We start from the raw sequence: 18,825 nt of genomic DNA, 5'->3' as shown, positions 1-18,825 counted from the left end.
GACTATTTTGAAATTTTTGAATCATGAATGTTAGGAAAATGATATAATTTGCAAGGAAACATGGAATTATGGAGAGGGTAGATTTCAAATGTCAATAGTGGGGTTATTATACTTGCAGTCAAAAGACAAAAGTACAATTATACAAACACTTAAATGCCACTAATAATTGTATTGCAGAATTGGGCTAAAGAAAATTTGATGAACAAGCTAAGGCAACAATAATTTTATTAATCATCATCTCCAATAGACCACCACATCTGGAATTCCACAACTGTCACCTTTTACTGGTCAAGGAATTTCTTGTGGCTTAAGAATTCAATAATAAACCCTAAATTCTCTTCCACCTGAGTTGAGTTATACAGGTATTACAAATTGAGGTATCTGCCCATGATTTACAAAATCAATCTTGTTTAGTCGAATGTTGCACAGAACTTTCTCTGGCAGTTCCTCAGCCTTCTGAGCCTACATTGTCCAAAACAAAAATGGAAAGTATAAATCTAATCTTATGTTTTCTCTTAGCTTCATAGAACAATATTGCCTAATTTGCTTGAGAAAAAATGTTTATGAGCGAAGAAATGAAGTATATACCTGGATCGTTAATCCTAAATCAAGTATCCCGTGTTTCAACCTCTCCCGGAATGCATCAAGCCCTTTCCTAGAAATGTAGCTGAAACGATGAACATCCAGGTCGATTTCAAAATAGTTTGGACCCTGAGAATAAGAGCATTGCAAAGTTCGTTTTAGTACACACTGTGATAACGAATGCTTATCGTGTTGTAATAAAAATAAATGTACCTTATAGAAAGCGTGCTGGGGACGTGAAAGTACTGGCTTATTGTTGTAGGCATGCAAAAGCTTCTTCTCTGCAGAATTCAGGCGGAGTTCTTCATGATTCACGACGCCCACCAAAATTTTTAGTCTCTCCCGGTATGGCACCGCTGATTCTTTTGCAAAACCCTTGACGGTTTCCACCTCATCCATCACAAGTCTCTGAAGAAAAAATCAGGTTAATCCACAGATTGTTGGTGACAAATAGGGCAATTAAATAAAGAAAAATGTACTCAAATTAAAAAATAAAGAAAAAGAATTAACATCACATATTGCAGTTCATAGAAAAGGATAATGCCAATGTTAAAGATCGAAATCATTAAAAGAACCTTTATGCTGTCTTGAAATTGTGGCGAAGTCTCTTTCTCGAAGTTCTCTGATAATTGGAAATACAAGACGAGGCTCGTTCCTTCCCCATCCCCGTCTCCAAGGAACAGGGAAGCGGGATATGTTGGTAGCTGGTAGAATTAATCAAGAAACATTACTTGACTAGTCTTAGAAATAAGTAGTTACGTTGTTTGATTTAAAGTTTAAACCGATTAAATTCAGATAAGCATACCTGTATATTAATGATCAGAAGCGGTGGAACTTTATCGTGTGGCTCTACAGTAGGCAATTGAAGATGCTGAGCAATGTGAGATATCTTCTGGGAGCAAGCGAATAGATCAACACCGAAAGGAACATAAGGGCAACAGTTGGGTGCAGGGCTTTTCCTCTTATCTCTGCATCGAGAAATAGAAATGTTACATCGTTAGTGTTAGTGACACTCCCAAATGAAAGTTAGATACTCAGGAAAGCCGCAAAAGATGAAGATAATCGCGTACCTGAAGTAAGTCTCTCCCCGGAGTTTAAAGACAGAAGGCGAAACTGGAATCCAACACCCTTGAGCTAGTTTCTCGTCCTTAGAACATGGAATGATCTGTCCTGCCCTTGGACGACACAACAATCTTTTAGATGTACCTGTTTTTATGCCCGTTCGTTTAGTGTTTTTGAAAAGCACCAGATACCAATTGCAGAGGGGGGATTGATCAATCAAGTAAGTATATATTCCTCGGAATCTCTACTTACAAAGTTCAGTGATTCTATCTCCCTCGCACATAGCCATTTGGTTTGCTAGTACACTCCCGGCTGTGTTGCCCAACGAAAGACAAAAGTCTGGTACAAACATCACAGCAATTTGAAAATGCAACTCGATATTATCATGGCACAATGGAACCAAAACCGGGGAACATCTAATTATATACCTCCATGAACACTGCAATAGTCTTCATCTGAATCAGACTCGAGGAAACTATTCGAATCGAACCAGGCTTCCTCTTGACACACCCCTACAACGAAGAAATCAATTTTAATTTAGGCATATGCTTCAAAATTTATCAGCCTGCAATAATCTCGAGAATTATATATACCACTAGAATCAACTTGGCTGAGGTTAGCTCGTCTCCGGTTTGTCACCATCCATTCTTCATTCTCGATCGAGACAAACTCGTCTGCATCGAAATCTCTCCCGTAATTCCCCACACCAGAAAACTGTTCTATTGGTGCAACGGACACACTGCAAGGCCTCTTCCTGCGAAACCTTCGACACTTTGGGAAGGGCACTCTGTGTGATTTGATCTTCTTGGTCGGGTTTGAAACACAGCCGCCCATGTTTCCTAGGAATCCCCAAAGACAAAAAAAAAACTGCCTTCCTCCAAAAACTGTCAGATCACAGGAGCATCCCACAAATGCCTACACCTGAACATTTTCACACACAAAAGATTTGATGTTTTCCTTAATTATGTGTCTTGATTGCAATTCAATTATCAACACAAATCATTAGTTACCTTGAATGTCATAAAAGGAGATTGAGATGCTGAGATCAACACATCACAGCAGCTTTTCAACTCTGCAACAATCAAGGGTGATTCAAGAAAAGCCAAACAAATATGGAACAACCAAATTCTCAGTATTCACAAACTGGCACATGATAATTTTAGACTCCCAAAGTTCAAAGCCTACTTTAATTGAATAATAAAACTGAACTAAAAGAAAAAGAAAAACCACCCAAAAAAGCAGACAGTAAAAATCAAATGAATAGCCTGAGTTGTAAGACTTTGGGGCTCTCATGAACAGAGGGGATGGAGAAATATCTCAATATGAACAAGGGAAAAAAAAGACTTTTAAAGTCTTAGTTAAATTAATACTACAGAACAAATAGTCAAACAACATGAAAAAAAAGTTAAAAACATGGCCATCAATAGTTTACTCATGAGTCTGAATCAGAAAAACCAGAACCAACAAAAATGACAGAATCTAACTAAAACATTTTACCTAGAACTCCAACCTCAGATCAAAGAATCAGATTCAGACACACACACCCACACACATTTCTGGGAATGTTAACAAATAGAACTATCTGTGAGGGCAACACAAAAGAACAGAAGTTCAGTTTAGGTGTCACTTTTACCATGCAGTGACAGCCTAGAAGCCAAGGTCAAATCATAATCAATGCGAGCTATCTTGGCAGAAAACAGAGCCACAAAGGTGGAGACTTTATGGCAGAAAACCAATCACAGAATGAGAACCAAAGCAAATGATAAAACCCCAGCAAAAACAAACTCCATAAACAAGTTAATAACAGGTGAAAGAAGAAGAAGAAGAAGAAAGAGATACCTGAGAAGAGAAATGGACCACGGTGAGCTGAGCTGTATAATGAATGGTTCAAGAGTTTTGTGTTGTTGTCTGGTTTTTGTATGCGTGCAAAATTACAAAGTCAAGAGTTTCAGCCAAACCCAAAGAAGCCTAATGTATGTATATATAGTCCTACCAAAACCAACTCCAAATTCTTATCCTAAAATTGGCACAAGACCAAGACTTGAATGGACAAATTTTTGGTATGATTAGCTCAGTTAGTTTTGGAATATCATATTATAGACAAGATATAATATCGCACTCTAGTAGTCTCAGTGTAAAAGATTTTTTTTTTTTGAGGGAAGAAAAGTGTAAAAGACTTTTTATAAATATCAGATACTGTAATTTTTGCCTAATAAATAATTGAATATCGTAATTTATTATTTCATAATTTGGTAGTTTAGGGTGTGGGATGAGAAATATAGCCTTTTAGCGACAAAGAATGGAAAATTTTATATTAAAGTTTCGGGTTTTTAGTGTTGGGAGATTGGCAAGGGTGACACATCATCTTTAAACGTTGTGTTTGTACTGATAAGTGATAACAATGATAATAATATAGTAATACTAATAATTATAGCACCCACTTATAAAAAAAAATTAGATTTAAGATGACCGAGATCTCGGCATGTCACAAGCATGCCGCACGTGTCATGCATTTAATGCAAATAAAAACTGGAGAAGCCAAAATGGAAACAAATGATGGTGTATCGGAGTAATACCGTGTTACCGTAATATTCACAAGAAGGTTAAATATGTTAATTGAATATTTTTCTTAGTCTCACTCACGCTATTACATACTTTTTTAACCGATTGAGACACAAAAAGTTAATGCCGCCCTCACTAAAATTCGATCTCATAACCTCTTATTTGAGAGAGTCACTACATGACACTTGATTACAAATTCATTGGTTGGTAATTGAATAAATATGTTCATGAATGTTTATCACGAGATATCTTGAGCAGACTCTTACTACACATATGTGAGCCCCACTTTATATATATATATATATATATATATATATATATATATATAGCGTGCCCGTAAGGGCAGCCTGAGTGGCAAGACCAAGACGCTCGCGGCCGTGAGGTCCTGAGTTCGAAACCGTCTGCCACCTGGGTTTGAGCCGGTCAGCTATCACAGGGCGAGGGTTTACTCACATACTCGGAACCCATTGGGCGTGTTGAGAGTGACCACCAACTGGTGACCACTTCCATTTATTGCTTCTTTTTTTTTTTTTTTCTTCCCTTAGCTTTTCTACTTGAATCTTAAAAACTAGTGATATTGAGGATACTCTTACTATCACACTCCGTATTATCATAAATGCAATTTACCACTATTTTATGTATATTCATACAATTCCAATTTGCTTTTGAAATATAATATAATAATAATAAAAAAAAAATTCTATCATGTTGATGGGCACGACAACTGTACTCTTTATACAAACTCACTCTCTTTTCAAAATTTTAAGACTTTACACTAAATACAAGAGGAGTTCTATTACATGGATTCTCATTTTATACTCTCTCACTTTTACTCCCTTACATAGGCAAGAAATGATATTGTTATCTTCATTTTGTAGGTCCCAAAGAAAATGTCAACATCAAACTTTTGTGTAAGGGAGTAAAAGTAGGGAGTAGAACTTGAGAGTCCAAGTAGTATTTTTCATACAAGAGATATGGTGTCAATCATCACTGTAGCCTTTCCCAAGAATAATAATAACGTTTAAATTTATTATTTTATAAAAAAAAAAAAGAAGAAAAAGACAAAAGTGGTAAAAGAAAACCTGATAAAATCCTATTTTCTAGGTTAATTAATTTTGCAAGCCTAGCAATTAGCAAACCTGCGGATATAATAATAATAATAATAATAATAATAATAATAATAATAATAATACCACTCCTAATTAAAATCCACACGCCTTTAATTTAGTGGTGAAGATGGTCTAAGAAATATTGAGACAACAGACAATATAATTATTAATGATTAAAAACACAATATGGGGCAACCCAACTAAGTTAGTTAATTTCTTGACTTGGTAACCGCGAGGTTACAAATTTGACCACCAGTATGAGCGGTTTATTGACCTTATTGATTTGAGCCGGTCAACTTCAATGACACTAGGGTCACAATACGGAATTTATCAGTGCACACTCTAGGATAGTGATTACAAATTTTCTTCATCACTAAAAGAAAGACAATATTGTGACACAATTATTAAGTGATGTATATAAAATTGACAACCAAAAATTAAAATAACTAAGCATACCCAATTCAATTCAAGTGTACCAAGAACTTCTAAAATTTTAAGTGCAATAGGTAGACAAGATAGACCACCTAAAGACCCACCATTAAGATAAACCCAACAGATCAATGATTGCTCCATTTGGTGAAGGCTATTATACAGCAAGCAAGCAAACAACAAGTCTTGCTTTCGAAATTATTTAAAATTTAATGAGGATTAGGCAGTGCAGACAATATTTTAAATTGAATTTATTAGGTTGGTGGGATTGTTCATTGTTATGGCAAAACACCCACTTTTGAATGCAACTCAATCATTAATTAGGGAGGTGATGTTTGGTTCCATACTTTGATTTGAGGCCTGTCGTTACATTCACCTTTTTGTTGAGTGGTCGAGCCCTTGCCTTTGCCCTACCCCAGATGTTGCGCCGCAATATGGACCCTAATTATACCCTTTTTAAAAATTTATATACCAACCAATTGAGAAAAGAAAATTATATTACAATCAAAAGTTTATTCAAATCTTGGCATTTTCTCTCATCTTTGAGGAAATAGTTGAAGAATTAGGTACAAAGTGATTATATATATGGTTCCATACAAGTATGTATCTTACCGAATATGTCCAATCAATCTCTCATTTTATTGATTTAATGGTAAGAGAAATACGGTGCACTTGATTATATTAGTATTGAAGTGTCTGTATCAATTAACAATTTAAACTTTTTATGTGTGTGAATAATTATTATTTTGTATTTATCTTTAACCATTTAGGGTTTCATTTCTACCAATCAAAAATGTATGGTGTTTAATTAGGTTCCTATTTATTGATCACGAATTGTTATAATTGGTTTCTAGTTAATTGTTACTAATGCATGAATGTTATAATAATATTGATATATTTATGAGGAAAATGCTTTTCACCTCCACAAATACTATATACTTTATTAATCACTCCCGTATTGAATGACATGCCAAGAAGTAATGAATAGAGAACAGTAATTATAAGAATTTCTAGAATGATCGTATTCGGTATTCATAATACAGAGAGTTTTAATTATATTTATTGTGTATATTAAATATGTGTGTGTGTGTATATAGTGATCACTTTAAAAAAGTATCTAATTACGTGAAAGCAAAAGAAACTTATATACCTCTAAATTATATACTGGCAACTGGCAAGTAGTAGGTTGGGTGACTTTAGATTAAGATAATGACAGTAACTTTAATTAAGTTTGATGACGTAGAGTTAATTGGATCTAGCTATCAATCATGGCCATCCTTTTGTATATGGGTATCCTTAGAGATATCAAACCACAAACTTCAGGTACGTACGTACGCGCGCGTATATATATATATATATATATATATATATATATATATATATATATATAACCTTATACTTAAAAAGTTTAACATTATTCTTGTCAACTACTACGTAATGTGATGACATATTGGTTACTATTTTAAACAGGTGGTCATAGGTTTGAACCCTGGTGGTGTGGGCTTAGATTCGTTAGGCGGTGAATGTTTGAAAAAGTATAGAACAAATAGTACATTGTAAATATAATGAGTATTTTTTTTAAAAAAATACGGAGTAATATTTTAATTTTTATGTTAAGAGAACAAAGGAAAACAAATGGATTTAGAAAAAAATCCTAAAAGACTTAAAATATAATTGTTCGATCTCATCATTTAATTTTGAGATCACAATGCAAGTTCAAGAACTTTTATTTTTATAATAAAAATATTATAACACTTGAATCTATTGAGCATATAATATAGTAATTATAAGTGTCTAATCCAACTGTTATTAGTTTATAATTTTAGTTGAGATGAAATATGTTCTTTAATTAAAATTTTAATTGAAATAAAACATACCATTCAATTAAATGATGATGCTAAATTTTTATATAGTTTAAACATTAGTTACGAAGTTTGAATTGTTTGGTTTTCTTTTCCTCTTTCTTCATCTTATTGATACAGAATTCCAATTTGTATCTGAAAATTTAGACTAACAATATAATATTCATTTTTATGGTACGGTAGGTATTGCCGTAGTAAGGCAAGTAATCAATTTTATTTTCTTTTAAGTTTTAACTGTAATGAAAAGAAATATATTAATATTATGTCTGTGTTATGTTACTCTAAAGTACAATTCAAAAGTCATGGAGTCTAATTCAAATTAAATTCGGATTAATCTCACAAGACCAAGCTAATAATTTAAAAAACTAAAATTTTCTTCACCATCTATGTGACAATATAAGTTTTTTTTTTTTAATGTGAAATTTGATGATTCATGACAACCAATGAATACAACTAGTTTTATTGTCACGTAAACGGTAAAATTGTTTAATCCATGTAATTTTATCGAATCTCACAATAATGCAAAAAACTACAATCAATCACTCAGGATTAATGAGAAATGAAAGAAATCTACATAGGTTAGAGACTGATTAATAAAAAATAACAGTTTTAAAGGTCTCTAACATAATTTATTAAAAAAAAGAAATGTGTATAGGATGTGAGTCAAAGATTTTGCGTTGGTATTTCAAAATTAATTGCGGTTTTGGTGGCATACAACCAAAAATATTCTTGAATTTGATCGGTCCACACGGCACAATGGATGAGAAGACTACACCCACTCCACCTAAAATATTCATGCTGGGAATCTCAATGTATGTCTAACCGTGAACCTCCAAATGCAGTGGCTAATGGAAGACATCTAATAAATGTCCTTGTCTCTTCACCAATAATATGTGTGATTATTTAAGGAAATGCATCTATAAAGATAGTCCATACATTACAATATTCAAACAAGAATATTTTTTGAAAATAATGTGTAACAACTTATTAGTTAAGTAGAACCATTCAATTAACATCCATTTTATATTGTATATCCATGGATGTGACTACGTATATAATATAAAATTTACAATAGTGCAGATAATATTAAGTGTAATAATTATGTATATATGTCTAATTGTATTGAATATCATTAGTATCAGTGTTGACGATAATATTCGTTACAATTTAAAAAAAAAAAAGTATAATTGCTCTTAGAGCATCCACAACATTGTTTTTCTTGAGTTTTTTTGACATATGTAAAAGGAATAGAAAGAAGAAAATGTATATAGTAGGAAATGATTTTTTGTAGCCCTGTAAAAAGATATAAAAATGATATTCGTTGGTGTGCATCACGCGCACTAACAGTGACCAACTGGTGCGTTAATAAAATATTTGTTTTTAAATGTTGTTGGTTTTTTTTTTCTCTATGAGATTAAATAACATGAAATATATATGATCTAATCTCCAACCATAATTGGTATTTGTTGTTGCCTGAATCTGCTTGCTTTTCTTAGTAATTTTTCCCTCACTCCTATGGTCCTACCCAACTCTCTAGATGGTGTATGAAATTTAATGTTTTGAGCAGTGAGAGGTAAAAGACCTTAAATAACTGCAAACTATCAATGCAACAATTCAAAAATTTCCTACTATTTTACTGCTTGCACCAATATATTTTATCTTTCAATGAAAGTGGCAGGTTTGAAACCTTACTTTTGATTTAAGATAAAACCTTACTTTGGGGTTTCTAATGAAATCTTTCTTTTGGTTTCATTAGATGAAACTTTTCTTTTGTCCTCCCTTATCTTTTTTGATGAACAAAAAACTAACACCATTGAGATTATTCTTAATACAATTAACACTAGTATCAATCAATATATCTAATTATACTAAATATCATTATAAACTTTTTACGTCTTTCTCTCCGTCCGAGCTACCCACTGAATTGTAGACATCTTTATTCATTTGTGCCCAAGGGGAATCGTCTACCCACTGAATTGTAGACATCTTTATTCATTTGTGCCCAAGGGGAATCGTCACTTATGGGAATTGAACCCGGGTTCTCCCGAAATTTCCCCCACAAAGAGAGCTCACTTGCCACTTGAGCTACCCCACTGGGTTATTTGTTTATTATCTATTTAGTCTATACTCTCTCTCTTTCTCTCATGTTTTTGATTCAATTAATAATGTTTAATTAAAATTATTTATAATTTAATTTTATATAATATTAAATTTAATATTAATATATAAAATTTATATATTTAATTTTTTTTATTAAAAGTACTACGTAGTATTGAACAAAAAAAAATAGATTTAAGAATAATAAGAAAATTCTAAAAAGATTAAACAAATAAAAAATAATTAATTTGGTCAATGAATAATATACAAAATTATTATTACTTAACCAATAAACTTTACAAAATTGTCAATAGATAAATCCACTACTCAAGCAAAAACCTTAATATATGCATTAGGGTGCACCAAAACTATAACATTCAGCTGAAGCACAAAAAGAGTCAACAGTAACCTCCACTGAGGCTCAAAGCCACTCCCTTTCATGTAAGAGTGCAAACCGGGTGTCACTAGACCACAAGGCCTTTGGCTCATTTTTTATTCTTTAATCAACTAAATATTTAAATATAATTTGTGATGTAATTCCTTAAACCAAATAATAAAATAATATTTCTATTTTATTCCCTCTCTATTTCATTCCTTATGTAATTTATTCTTATTCTTTTTATTTTTATTTTTGAGCCAAACGCTATATAAATCACGGTTGGTGTACCAATAATTATACCATAGACCTAGGTCCCATCAGAATTTACATACTGAATGTTCACAATTCAAATTGTGAATATTCAATATGTAAATTGCGTATTTTGGACCTGAGTCCACAGAATAATTTGCCGTAGGCGTACAAATTACAAGGCAAATTATTGCATGGACAATGGTCCACACAGCTGTGTGGACCAAAAATAAAAAGTACATTATTCTTATACTGAAGGTACATTATTTTTGTACTGTAGGTACATTATTTGATAGTATATATCAAATAATGTACCTTCAGTACAAAAATAATGTATCCTAAAATAATGTACTTACAGTATAAATATAATGTATCTTCAGTACAAAAATAATGTACTTTTTATTTTTGGTCCACACAGCTGTGTGGATCATGGTCCATGCAATAATGATGGTCCACACAGCTGTGTGGATCATGGTCCATGCAATAATGATTGAAATTACAATAGTTGAAATGCATTTCACGTATTTGTGCAGGCCGGTATAGAATATTAAGAATGTAATAGAGACTTCTTTGGCATGAGATTAAGAAATGGATACATAATGAAAGTAATTCTCGTACTTTGTATGGAGGATATTTAATCTCAGTTTGTTAATTGTACTGGGTCATTTTCATCATCATATCATTGTATTAGACATTTTTTTAGTAAGTAATATTACAATACATAATATATTATATATTCATTATCTCACTTTGTTTTCAAGGAGGTCTATGCTTGAGCTGTAATTGGCTGGAATCTTTGAATTTTCTACCATTACATTCTTATATTAATTATTTGACTGCACAGAAACATGGTGTAATTGAATATACCTTTGGGCCGTTATATATTTATTATAAACTTCAATTATCTTGTTCAACGCAATTCAGAGTGTCTTGAAATACAATCGTTATATCGTGCACCACGGTGCACATAGCAATGTGCACTCGAAACGACGTCGTTTCGATGTTAGTAGATGCGGACGTGAATGACTCCAGGGAATTCATTATCTATAATACGCATAATCATTATCTAGAATACACAGAACGTTTGCCTAGAATACACAGAATATTGACACAAAATACACAGAACTCATCCTCCTAACATTCGAATGCACAAACACATCACAACCTGTGTTAATAACATGAATACACAGAATATTGACACAAAATACACAGAACTCATCCTCCTAAACATTCGAATGCACAAACACATCATAACATGTGTTACTAACATGAATACACAGAACGGTTGCCTAGAATACACAGAATGATTGCCTGAAATACACAGAACGATTATCTAGAATACACAGAAGAATTTTGACACAAAATACACAGAACTCATCCTCCTAACATTCGAATGCACAAACACATCACAACTTGTGTTAATAACATGAATACACAGAATATTGACACAAAATACACAGAACTCATCCTCCTAACATTCGAATGCACAAACACATCACAACTTGTGTTAATAACATGAATACACAGAATATTGACACAAAATACACAAAACTGATCCTCCTAAACATTCGAAGGCACAAACACATCACAACATGTGTTACTAACATGAATACACAGAACGGTTGCCTAGAATACACAGAATGATTGCCTGGAATACACAGAACGGTTACTTAGAATACACAGAATATTAACATAAATACACAAACCGGCCGAAACGGGAAACATGATTTCCAAAAAAAAGGACGGTTAGTTTACAATGCTCAAAACGACGTCATTTACGTACGTGGTGCACATTGCTGTGTGCACCGTGGTGCACGGTATAATTTGCCCTTGAAATACGGTTGGGCCAAGTTTTCTGGGCTATCATCTTCAATTTGTTCAGAAAAGTTGAGAGTCTCAAATGTACATTTAATACATAAATAATGTATTTTTAATATATTAAAAAGGCACATTATATTCAGAGAAAGTTCAGTATTTGAGTACTGAAAGTATATTATTTTGTATAATATACATTCAGTACATAGATAATATATTTGTAGTATATTAAAAATGTACATTTTGTTATGGTTCACGCAACACTGTATAGACTATGGTCTACACAATAATTTGTCTATGTGTAGTGTTTAGGCAAAATATTAATTTGAAATGGTTGGAAAACATTAGGCGAAAGTTGTTAATGTGGAAGTGAATTTAGTGATAGCATAACATATTCAGACCAAGAGTTTGGTGATTTTTCCCTCTCATTCGTCGTACGTAGTTTTCTTAATATATTTACCTCTGGTAGGTTATTACGTAATAGTGAGTTTACCTAGCTCATATTTTAAGGTAATAATTGCGAATTTCTCTGTTTTTTAAAGAGTCAGTGACTTTTAGAGTATGTAATGATGCTTCTGTTGGTTGGACTTAAAAAAATTGGGTTTTCAAACATTCACCGCCTAAGGAATCTAAGCCCGAGATTCACCGCTACGGAGTATATATGTTTAGTACTTTTGCCATTTTTTCTTGCTGTTTAGTAGCATCTGCATAGCTTAGGTCTGAATATTAAATGCAGTAGTAGATTGTGACAGTGTATATTTAAGGCTGATCACTTGCTATGGTGTTGATAGGACCTGTCTGGAATTTGCGTCTGCTTTATAAGTATTGGAATTTGTTAAAATTGTTCCAGGGCTTAGCTTCTGAACATTGCAACTTTTGCTGTTTACTTTCCTCCAAAGAATTCTTCATGGATAGATGAAAAATCATTATGCTAACTAATTATGTGCTTGATTAACAGTGTGGTTGCATCAAAGTATTTGCATTTATGGATAATCTGGCCATCTAAGTGTTTGAGTGCAGAGTGTGGTTTCTTTTGTTCAATTTGGCTTTATCCCTTGTATTTTGACTTGTATATATAGTTCCACAATGTAAGATATCTATTCAATAATTACTTGATTTTAGTTCTGTCCTAATATTTGACTTTGGGGGAATAGGTTGTGGAAGTTTCAACCTCCAAGACTGGCAAGCATGGGCATGCTAAATGCCACTTTGTTGGAATTGACATTTTCACTGGAAAGAAGCTTGAAGATATTGTTCCATCTTCACACAACTGTGATGTATGCCATCTGCTTTTGTCTTTTGAGTATGCTGTTTTCCTTTGAGATGTTCAGGCTTGTTGCAGTCTGTATTATTTTCTAATTGTATTTCATAATTGCAGGTTCCCCATGTTAACCGCACAGATTACCAGCTCATTGACATCTCTGAAGATGGATTTGTATGTTGCAACTCCCTTGCTAAGTTCATTATGCTGTTTTTGTGAATGTAATATATTATTAATCTGGAAACTATTGCAGGTGAGTCTGCTAACTGAGAATGGCAACACTAAGGATGACCTCAAGCTTCCAACAGGTCAGTGTATTTTACTTTTTACTGGGCACACGAAGTTTCCTAATTTGGATCATATATGCTTCAGGAGTTTTCCTAGTCTGTCTGACATACTTGCCACTATGGTTTTTAAAAATATTGTCGGTTTTATCACATAAAAAGAAAAAAATACCTGAAGACTTGTTTTTATGTTCATTGCACTGCACTTATTCAAGTTTTCACTGAATTATGCCAGATCAAGGATGGATTTGCTGACGGCAAGGACCTAGTTGTGAGTGTGATGTCTGTCATGGTAGAAGAGCAGATCTGTGCTCTCAAGGATATTGGGCCCAAGAGTTAGATTATTTCAGTGTCAAGTTTAGACACTCTGAACCAACTTGTTGCAAAATTTGTTGTCCCAAATTTCTCTTTATTTGAATAACTCCAAAAATAGTTAGGCAAGTTTGGAATGTCGTTCTGTGTTGTGTCTGGTTGTAAACTTATTGTATTTCGCTTTCAATTGAGTCATTTTTAGAATTTGGTCCGGGGAAAAAAGCCTAACTGCAACAATTATCTGTATACATCCAGTGACTTCACATGTTAAATTTATAATGTTTGATTTATTATATTTTAAAAATATATTTGGTTTTGTTTTTCTTTTCTTGGTTACGGAGTTTTAATGATTATAAAAGATTATGAGAGTGTTTGGAAAATGATTGAATAATTATTTTCAATTGTTTGGCTTGGTCAAACAACTAAAATTAGTGTTTGATAAAAGGAAAATAATACGTAGTATATATATTCTCATTTTTCATTCTCAACTTTTATAACTTATTAATGTCCGTCACATTAAAGAGTAAAAATTTAGGAGGTGAGTCCATATAGTAGAACTCTTAATAAAATACTCCGTAGCTTATTGAGATAGTTGATTGGTCTAATCAGTTGATTTTCAAAATGCTATTTTGATTCGTAGTTGATTGGTCTAATCAGTTGATTCTCACTAACTTCACAAGTGAGGGAAAAAAAAGTCTAACTATAGTGTTAGTTTTTATAAGATAAGAATGACATCAAACTCGTGAGATCAAAATAACAATAACTCTTTGAAATATTAGAAGATTTCAATTTTGTAGACATCCTGAATGGGAAAAGAAAATTTTTAGTCTGTGGACTGTGATATATCCAAGCAACTATGGTATAAAGGAATCCATCCCAGTCCCTCACATTTCACAACTTGTTTTCCACATAAGGTCTTCTATCTTACAAGTCGAATTGCTGTTCCGCGCCAATCGCTAGGAATTTCGCCTCTCAGGCTCCCATCAAGGGCCTGGAGCGAGTGTTCAGTTCCCACCTGCATAATCCATCCAATTTTCGGAGAACTCAAACGCCTACTTCAAGTAAAATAATGAAAGGGAGTTCATTTCCTCGTTATGTCAAAGCAAACCCTGTTTTTTACCTTAACAATGTATACATCGATTCCCAGTCTTGCAGCTTCAGATATTTTGGTAACCATACCACCAGTTGTATCATGGGAAGCCACAGTAAATTCTGACAAGAGCGGAATTTCTCACATGTTAATCTCAGCTGTTGACTGTCATCGAGAGAGAAGAAAGAAGAATAACGAGGAACAAATCATCTAGTTCCATCGTTTTTTTTTCTGTTTCTTCTAGCACTATACGATAATAACTCTCAACTAATATACGAAGGCCATTTCATCAACCTGGTTTGCTCGTGCCTTGTAAGGTTGGCTTCACTATACGATAGTAACTCTCAACTTATATACGGAGGCCATTTCACTAACCTGGTTTGCTCGTGCCTTGTAAGGTTGGCTTCACTACGGACCAGCTCCCATCTTCACGCACAGCTGCAAGAGTTCATTTGTTATTCACCTTGGTCTAATATGTAATCTAGCATAATGCTGTATAAATTTTACGCTCAAATTGAGCAAGTTTAAGAACAGTACTGGATGGAGTACTTCAAATAATTGAATGACACTATTATTTGGGTATCGTTATGTGGCAAGAATAAACCTCTAAGTTTTAAAAAATTACTCAGAATCCTGAAAATATTTTGTTTAAATTAGCCGAGGAAAGTTTACTTCAATCAACCATACATCTCAGATTTAAATGCTCACCTATTTCTTGGAGAAGTACAGCATCGGGGTCTGTAGGTGGGCGGTCATATACACCATAAACATCTGTCTATATAGAATAAACATATAGGTAACACATGTAACAAAATATTTGCCTCATAGAAGATGCTTAAAGAAAAAACGTTTGCATGAAAATATAGAAGCAGAACAAACGGGACATTAGGAGAAGGATTTGTGAGATTTTATATGATTATCCTACATATAATACACACACATCTTCATATAATAGCAATTTCCTTGTTTAACCATAAGGTTACAAGTTCGACTCCTAGCAGGAGTGGTCTATTGGTTTTTTTGGTTTGAGCCGGTCAGTTATGGACAACCTTGACTGGTTTACCCCCTTGTGGTCCGCTAGGGTCACAAGGCGGGCACTACACCAAAAAGGCTATTTAGCGGCGGTTAATTTGTTATTTAGAGGCGGTTCAAAACCGCCACTAAACTTTTAGAGGCGGTTCTCCAACCGCGTCTAAATAGTGTGTCGCGAAGGATTTAAAGGCGATTTTAGACAAGTGTGGAAATTATTGACCATCATTGCATTTAGCGGCAGTTTTGAAACCGCCTCTAAATATAAGGTAGTTTACTTTGTTTTTAGCGGCAGTTCTCTAACCGCCACTAAATATAGCTATTAGTTTATTCCTTTAAATTTTAGTGGCGGTTATTAAGTGTCGCTAATTTTTTATTTTTTAAATTTTAGTAGCGGTTATTAAGTGTCGCTAATTTTTTATTTTTATTTTTTAAAATTTTAGTGGCGGTTATTAAGTGTCGCTAAATAACTTATAACTACATTATTATATTTTTATAATTATCATTTAATTATATTTATTCAAAAATCTTTATATTAAAATGCGTATTGCACTCACAAATAAACTCTATGTACACATTTAATTGGGAAGAAAATCAGCTGTAACATTCAATAGTACGTATTCAATATTATATTAATATTTGAGCATAGTATTCAAAACAAACAATAGCAAGTGATCAGAAAAGTACTAAACATTATAAAAAGAGCATTCTTTGTATATGAGATATAGGGTAAAGTTTCAATCAAAATTGCAATTACCTAAGCCCCATATTTATCTTTCAGCTCAAACTTTATAAAAAGACAAAACATTTGTCAAGTTCAATCTGCAATATAAATAAATAAAATACTAAAATAAATAAATAAAATAACGTACTGTAAAGTGTAAGTAAGTATAATAGCATATACTTTGAATAAAAGAAAACAACTTAAGTTTCAATGTAAAATGAACATACCTAAGCACCATAGTTAGCTTTCAGCTAATCCTTTAGAAAAATCTAAAGGCCTCCAAATAGAAGATGCAATATACAATAGAATAATCATATAAAAATTATTAAAAAAAACATAGTATCAAATTCCAGAAAAAAGTGTTAGCATACTTTGAATAAGACAACTTAAATCAAGTTTCTGTCAGGATCATTAACATACGTAAGCAACACATTTATCGTAAACATAGTCTAACTAAGCAGCACATATCAAAGTTTTATCAATTGTTGGCTTAATTGACTACATCAAATATAACATTATATTTTGAAATTTATCAGATGTTATTTAATAATATCATAACAAGACTGCAAATTTGTTTTTATTGTTTTGAAATGTAAAATTAAGTTCTTTGGCATTCCAGAAAGGTTTAGTTATTATGAAAAAGTGCTTTGCATTGATGGCCATCATTAGTAGTACACAATAAACTGTTAGTATTCCAAGAATATTAACATCCACAATAATATTTAATACTAAGATTCTTGTATCAATTATATATATGTACAGTCTTATAACAGTTTTTAAACCAACATGGCAAGAGAAGATATCATTTTCTCATATTAGTTGTAAGCAGCAGTGCTGCAATCTACCACTTCAAGTACAATGAAGAAGTTAAGAGAAATCAATTACTATACGTGGCAAGAGAAAACAAGTTCATGAAGATAAAGGTATTTTAAAAGCTATTTTATTTTCTTAACTGCATTTTGATAACAGATCCTGGGCAGCCAATATGCTAAAATTGATTGAGAATCAATTTAGTTATCTTATTTCCTAGTTTATTAGTAGTTGCCTTTTTTATTGTTTCCTTATGTTTAAGCTTTTAACTCCTATATTTAAGGAGAATAATAGATTGTCTTAGTAGTTGGAATTTGAATAAAATCAAAAAGGAAGTTTCTTCCTCCAACTTCTCCCCAACTCTCTGTCCTCTCCTTCCTCTTCAGTATCCCACAGGTCCATAACATGAAATCAAACCTGTGATCATATCAATTTGGTTCCCGTTGCCGGCGTTATGGGCAGTACCATCACAGATGATCCTGCTTTTAAAGCACCGCAGAAATCTGTCAAAGCTTTGGAATTACACTATGAAAAAGTTGAGAAGTTGTCCACTACTGTCTCTTCTCTGTCCACTACATCCTACAACCATGCCGTTGTTCTTGCCAATCTGAAGAAGCTCGTCAAACAGTTACTGACCAATCAAGCAGGGGCAAACGCAAATATCTCTCCTGGTAACCCTACTAATCCTCCTGCTGCTGAGACTACATTTGTTGGTACCCAATCCCATACTCATCTAGGTCAGCAACAAGACTACGAGTGCCCCGAAAAAACCACCAACAAAGTACAATGCACAATATGCTTAAAATGTAATGAAAGTATATCTAAATGTGAATTAGGATGTTCATATCACAACGATAAATGTGTATAGGAAAAACCTTTTACCGCCGTAGCTCCATCTTCCTCCTGCCACCACCGTCACATTCCTCCTCTCTCAGGCCTATCCCCTCTGGCTACCGTAAATTTTATTTATAGTTAAAAAACCAGAACCTAAAATATCAGAAAACAATATATTTATAAGCTATGCGATTTAGTTGGAACAGCGTCGACGACATCTGGAATTTCTGACACAAAATCTTTCACCCTCTCTAGCCTCTGCTCCAGTATTTGTATATAAAACTTCTGACGGTTCATCTCCCTGCGTATTTCCCTGCGTATCTCAGCTATGATGG

The 18,825-nt window shown here is 33.1% G+C and overlaps 2 protein-coding genes across 3 annotated transcripts; one reads left to right on the top strand and one right to left on the bottom strand.

The window, feature by feature from the left end:
* Positions 1–194: 194 nt before the first annotated feature.
* On the bottom strand, positions 195–3,612 carry LOC116018074. 2 transcript variants are annotated; one of them, XM_031258599.1, is made up of 11 exons: positions 3,484–3,612; positions 2,655–2,716; positions 2,238–2,565; positions 2,073–2,156; positions 1,897–1,983; positions 1,653–1,788; positions 1,388–1,550; positions 1,158–1,286; positions 796–990; positions 589–711; positions 195–462 (listed from the first exon to the last, which is right to left on the bottom strand). In XM_031258599.1, exons 3-11 carry the CDS (start codon positions 2,476–2,478, stop codon positions 355–357), a joined length of 1,266 nt encoding a protein of 421 aa, XP_031114459.1. In that variant the 5' UTR covers positions 2,479–2,565; positions 2,655–2,716; positions 3,484–3,612; the 3' UTR covers positions 195–354. The 2 variants fall into 2 exon arrangements, with proteins under 2 accessions (XP_031114459.1, XP_031114460.1); XM_031258600.1 differs by lacking the exon at positions 3,484–3,612 and adding an exon at positions 3,278–3,419.
* Positions 3,613–6,953: 3,341 nt separating this feature from the next.
* On the top strand, positions 6,954–14,214 carry LOC116012368 (eukaryotic translation initiation factor 5A-5-like). The gene is made up of 5 exons (XM_031251894.1): positions 6,954–7,067; positions 13,301–13,423; positions 13,525–13,581; positions 13,661–13,715; positions 13,907–14,214. Exons 1-5 carry the CDS (start codon positions 6,954–6,956, stop codon positions 14,029–14,031), a joined length of 474 nt encoding a protein of 157 aa, XP_031107754.1. The 3' UTR covers positions 14,032–14,214.
* The last annotated feature ends 4,611 nt before the right edge of the window (positions 14,215–18,825 follow it).

The sequence above is a fragment of the Ipomoea triloba genome, chromosome 1 (genome assembly GCF_003576645.1).
Source record: "Ipomoea triloba cultivar NCNSP0323 chromosome 1, ASM357664v1".
NCBI classification, from domain to species: domain Eukaryota; kingdom Viridiplantae; phylum Streptophyta; class Magnoliopsida; order Solanales; family Convolvulaceae; genus Ipomoea; species Ipomoea triloba.
This window is presented reverse-complemented; position numbering and strand designations above follow the sequence as displayed.